The 5,354-nt window shown below is 54.8% G+C and overlaps 1 protein-coding gene across 1 annotated transcript in view; it reads left to right on the top strand.

The window, feature by feature from the left end:
- The window catches only part of NTSR1 (neurotensin receptor 1), a 40,067-nt gene extending 35,081 nt beyond the window's left edge, over positions 1 to 4,986 (top strand). The window contains exons 3-4 of the mRNA XM_008065070.2: positions 3,379 to 3,469; positions 4,730 to 4,986. Of these exons, the coding sequence (XP_008063261.1) occupies positions 3,379 to 3,469; positions 4,730 to 4,976 (338 nt within the window). The 3' untranslated portion in view covers positions 4,977 to 4,986. The remainder of the gene's footprint in view (positions 1 to 3,378; positions 3,470 to 4,729) is intronic.
- Positions 4,987 to 5,354: the final 368 nt, after the last annotated feature.

Raw genomic sequence — 5,354 nt, 5'->3', positions numbered from 1 at the left:
CTCCACCCCTGCCCCCACCCCCACTTCTGCCCCAGCCCCTGCACAGGTCAACCCAAGATAACTGTTCTCTCCTCGCCAATGCCACCATCCACAACCACGCGTGAAACCTCGCAGGGGTCTTTAGGCCAGGCTTCAGTGATCTCTACTACTGTAAAGGAGGTCCCTACATTCACTGCTTTTGCTCACAAGAAATTCCTCTGGCCATTTTGACCATATTTCCTAGTGTCGGCTCTCCCTGCAGGCTACCCGGTGCCCTCAGAGGTCATCTCATCAAGGTTACTGCCCCCCTCAGCAGCCACAGCCTCAGTGTCCCCACCAGCCCTCCCCACACCTGCCCTTCCCCCACCACAGCCACAGTGGGGGTGGGATGGGCCTGGGGGAAGGAAGAGAGATTGAGTCGCCACCACCATCCTGTGTGCACCTCTGTAGAAACTCCCAGGGCCACCCAAGACCATCATGGGAGGACAGAGAGACAGAGCCACAAGGGGGACCCTGACCTCAGAGACACCAAAACCAACACTTCCCTCGGTATTTCCCTGAGGTCCTCTCCACAGGGCCAGATGCCACCCCAACACCCACCCTGCAGGCGCCCCTGCCCACTCAGTGGCCCTGTGTTATGGCCCAGGCTGTCATGCTCCCCAGGCCCTGAATGGGAAGCGCCTCCCGGGAGCTTGGGATACACAAGGCTGGCTCAGTTCCCTACCCAATGCCTAGCCTGGGAGTCCCTCCCAAGGGCTGGGAGCCTTGACCTCAGGGCTGCAAGTGAACTATGGGACGTGGGAGAAGATTGCATCTCAGTTCAACAGTGAGCAAGTTTTTAGCAGAGGTGTGGTCCGGAGGTCACAGACCCGTTCACCTACATCTCCGTGTGACTGTGGGTCCCATGGTGCTGCTGTGAAATCTGCCCCCCATCCAACTGGACCTGACCCCATCAGGAACCAATCCCAATCAGCCCCCAGGCTGACAGGAAGAGAGCCACCTTGGGGTGCCCTCCTGGGCTCCAGGGGCCCCAACTCTGCTCCCAGAAGGCCTTGGGGCATTCTTTCTCAGTGGATCCTCACCCCAGGCTCCTTCCCAGACCAGGCCAAGCTCAAAACAGAAGATCTCGAGGGTCCTGCCCTGCATTTTACAGATGAGGAAATTGAGGCTGGCAAGCTAAAGGGCCCCATCCAGCTGGGCAAGGTGCTTCGGTGGCAAGGCTGAGCCCAGAGCCTGGGGCCCCTCTGCCTGTCCACTGCACAGACCACTGTGGTCTCTTTCCTGACCCCACACCGCTGGGCACTGGGCCTCTGCTTGGAGGGAGTTTCCCAAGTGCTCCGTTGCTTGGCTTTTTCCCAACTGTGGAAGCATACACATAATATAAGATATAGCTTCTGACCCATTTTTAAGCACACAGCTCCTGTGGTTCTAACTACATTCATATTGTTGTGCAACTGTCCCCACTGTCCATCTCCAGAACTTTCTCATCTTCCCAAATTGAGCCTCAGGGTTCACTAAACACTCACTCCCCAGCCCCCGACCAGCCCCAGGAACCCCCATGGTACTTTCTGCCTCTGAACCTGAGGACTCCAGAGACCTCCTGTGAGTGGATACAGTACCTGCCCTGTGACTGGCTGATGCCACTCAGCATAACATTCTCAGGGTTCCTCCATGATGAGGCATGTGCCAGAATCTCCTTCCTCCTCAAGGCTAACTAATGTCCCATCGTGTGAATGGACTGCACACGGCTTTTCTGCTCACCTGCCAGTGGACACTAGCATCACTGCTTCCTCTTGGCTGTTGTGAATCTGCCGCTGTGAACAGAAAGTGCTGTTGTTTCTTACAGACCCTGTGCTCAGTTCTTCTGGGTCAATACCTGGAAGTGTAATTACAGGATCATCTGGTAATTGTATTTTTTTTAAAGTTCCATCTTGTTTTCCTCAGCAGCTGCAGTTTTTTATTTCCACCAGTGCACAGCATTCCGGTTCTGCCATATCCTCACCAGCACTTCTGATTTTTGTTGTGTTGTGTTTTGATGGCAGCCATCTCAGCGGTGTGAGGCTGCCTCTCCCTGTGGTTCTGATTGCGCTTCCCAAACACAGAGTGACAATGGCATCTTTCCAGTGCCTGTTGCACTTTTCTGTCTTCTGTGGAGAGATGTCTGTTTACATCCTTTGCCCATCTTGACTGGATAATTTGTGTTCATGTTGTTAAGCTCTAAGAGTCTCCAGATCTTCTTGATGTCACCCTTATCTGTGGTGGGATGTGTGGAATCTTCCTGCTGCCCACAAGTGGCCCTCCACTCCATCGACTGCATTTTTGATACACAAAAGTTTCTAGCTTTTATGTAATGGTTTACCTATTTTTTCTTTTATGACCTGTGCTTCTGCTATGATGTCCAAGAGCTCATTGCCAGATGCAATGCTGTGGAGTTTTCATTTTCTGTCTTTTTCTAGGAGTTGTATAATTTCAGCTCTTACATTTTGATCTGTGATCCCTTTGGGCTCATTTTGTGAATAGCGTTGGGTAAGTGTCCACCCTCCTCCTTTGCAAGTGGGTGTCCAGTTTTCCTGACACCTTTAGTTCAAGAGGCTGTCCTTACCCACTGATGGCCTCCGCACCTGTTGATGGTCACTTGGTCATATGTGAGGGTTTATTCCAGGCTCTCTGTTCCAGTCCCTAGTCTCTGTCATTGTGCCAGGACCACACCGTAACTTTGTGGAAAGTCTGGAGATCAGAACATTTGAGGTCTCCAACTTTATTCTTTTTTTCCAACATTGTTTTGGCCATTCAAGATCCCTGGAGATTCCACCTGAATTTTAGGACAGACTTTTCTATTTTCAAAAAAGCATTAAACTTCAAAAGGGATGGCACTGAATCTGTAGGTCACTTTGGATCTTGATCTCTTGTGATGTAAAGTCTTCCAGTCCATGAGCACAGGACGTCTCCCTGCACCTCCCCGAGCCAGCATCTCTCTGTCTCTGTGCCTGTCTCCCCCTGATTCTGAGCCCATGTCTCTTTCCCTATCTCTGCATCCATGTCTGTCTCTACACCTGTGTCTCTCTGTCTCTGAACCCATGTCTTTCTGTCTCTACCCTTGTGTCCCTCTGTCTCTGCATCATGTCTCCCTGTCTCTGTGCCCATGTCCCTCTGTCTCTGTGCCCATGTCCCTCTGTCTCAGCACCCATGTCCCTCTGTCTCGGCACCTATGTCCCTCTGTCTCTACACCTGTGTCTCTCTGTCTCTGCATCCATGTCTCCCTGTCTCTATGGCCATGTCCCTCTGTCTCTGCACTCATGTCCCTCTGTCTCTACACTTGTGTCTCTCTGTCTCTGCACCCAGGCCCCTCTGTCTCTACACCTGTGTCTCCTCATCTCTGCGCCCATCTCTGCGTCGTAGGTGCCGTGGTCATCGCCTTTGTGGTCTGTTGGCTGCCCTACCATGTGCGGCGCCTCATGTTCTGCTACATCTCGGACGAGCAGTGGACCCCGTGAGTGCCAGGAGGCCGGGCCCCAGGGGGGTGCCCCTGAAAATGGGGGGGTGTAGTGGGTGCTGCCCTGAGGACCAACCCAAGGTAGAGGTGTGGCTAGTCCCCGTCCACAAGGCTTCTGACAGGTGTGTGCTGGGACCAAGCAGAACTGTGGCGGGAGGCTCAGGGCAGGCGCTTAGCAGGACAGGCTGGGGCAGAGACGGAGAGTCAGTCCCAAGCCAGGTCAGAAAGTTTCCCAAAGATTGAAGAGATTCAAAGGAGGGGCATCAGGGCTAAGGAACATACCCTCCCGTGGCCACCATTGGGACCAGAGTCACCCAGGGTGGACTCACAGGACTGGGCCTGGTGTCACACCCAGGGTGGTGGTTTATTACAGCAAGTGGACATACAGCAAAGTCAGCCAAGGAGAAAGACTCGTGGGGGAAGTCGGGGAGACCAGATGTGGCTTCCAGAGGTACCCAGTCTCTCAGGATGTAAGAACTGGGCACAGGGCACCCACTGCCTGCCCCACACCAAAATCCCAGGATCCTGAAGAGAAAGCAGGTGTCCATCTGTGCCCTTCTATTTGCACAAACAGCACAGGCACTGTTTCTGAAACCCCTTTTACCAGAAACAGTAGTGTCCCCCACTTCCCAGTTCCCTGGCACCAGCTTGCCAGCTGGGCATTCAGAGCCTCAGGCCCTCATCAAGCTCTTCTGCATAGCAGGGCAGCCAGACCCAAGGGTGAAAGGTTCTTCAGAGTAACAAGTAGCCACTGGGGAGGCACCCAGGTGGTGACAGGAGTCACAGAGAGCCCAACGCAGCTCCCACAAAGTCTTCTGAGGTTCAGGGCAGCCCAGGGTGAACTAAGAGGCCTAGTGATGGAGTGAGACTCCCATAGGTGGAGGCAAGCAAACAGAGAGCAAGATACACAGCTGTCAGGAAGCTTCGCAGGGTCCCTGTCCTGTCCATGAGTTAGGTCTGGGACCAGCCAGGACCTGCACCCTCAGATGGATGGGACTCTGAGAGCCAGGCCAGGTGCCTGCAGGGAGAGGCAGGGAGGGGCCAAAGCAGGGAGATCGCGCCCTGCCTAGAGACGGCCGATGCCTGGCAGCAGCATGGCCAGAATTACAGCTGCTCAGAAGCCAGACGGGGGTTTAGTATGAAGTATCCCCACAAGAAAAGGTTCTCCCACTGCGCCAGGCTGCCACACCCAGCAGTGACTGTCCTGACCATGGCCTCTGACTCCGTGGCCACAGCCTGAGTACCTCTCCCCACCAGGTTTCTCTACGATTTCTACCACTACTTCTACATGATGACCAACGCCCTCTTCTATGTCAGCTCCACCATCAACCCCATCCTGTACAACCTTGTGTCTGCCAACTTCCGCCAGGTCTTCCTGGGCACCCTGGCCTGCCTGTGCCCCATGTGGCGGCGCCAGAGGCGGCGGCCGGTGCTCTCCAGGAAGGCCAATAGTGTGTCCAGCAGCCACACCTTCAGCAACGCCACCCGCGAGACGCTGTACTAGGCCCCAGGCCACCCCATGGTCTTGCCCCAAAACTCAGAGCAGTCCCACCCGGAGTCGATGACAGGGTCCGGCTGGCCCAGGCTGGGGCCTGAGGAAGGCCTCAGCCCTGTTTCTTCTCAGCTTCTCTCCTGCCTTCCCTTCCCCTCCCCCCTACCTCCCCACTCCCTTCCCCATCCCACCCCTCACTCCCCATCATCTCTTCTTTGAAAGCAAAATGAGAGATTACTCCTCTCCCAGACCTGAAAGGCCCTCAACAGGAGAGATTAGAGCTCAGGGAGAGGTGGCTTCTTTGTTCCCAGACTAATGGGTGTTCAGAGGGAGAGATGAAAGGAACTGGGCTGGGCTGGAGCATCTGGGCGGGCGTGATGGCGACGGCAA

The sequence above is a fragment of the Carlito syrichta genome, unplaced genomic scaffold (genome assembly GCF_000164805.1).
Source record: "Carlito syrichta isolate Samal-C Ts95f unplaced genomic scaffold, Tarsius_syrichta-2.0.1 Scaffold103311, whole genome shotgun sequence".
In the NCBI taxonomy this organism is placed as follows: Eukaryota; Metazoa; Chordata; class Mammalia; order Primates; family Tarsiidae; genus Carlito; species Carlito syrichta.
The sequence above is the reverse complement of the archived record's forward strand: the minus strand, read 5'-3'. Positions and strand labels throughout refer to the sequence as shown.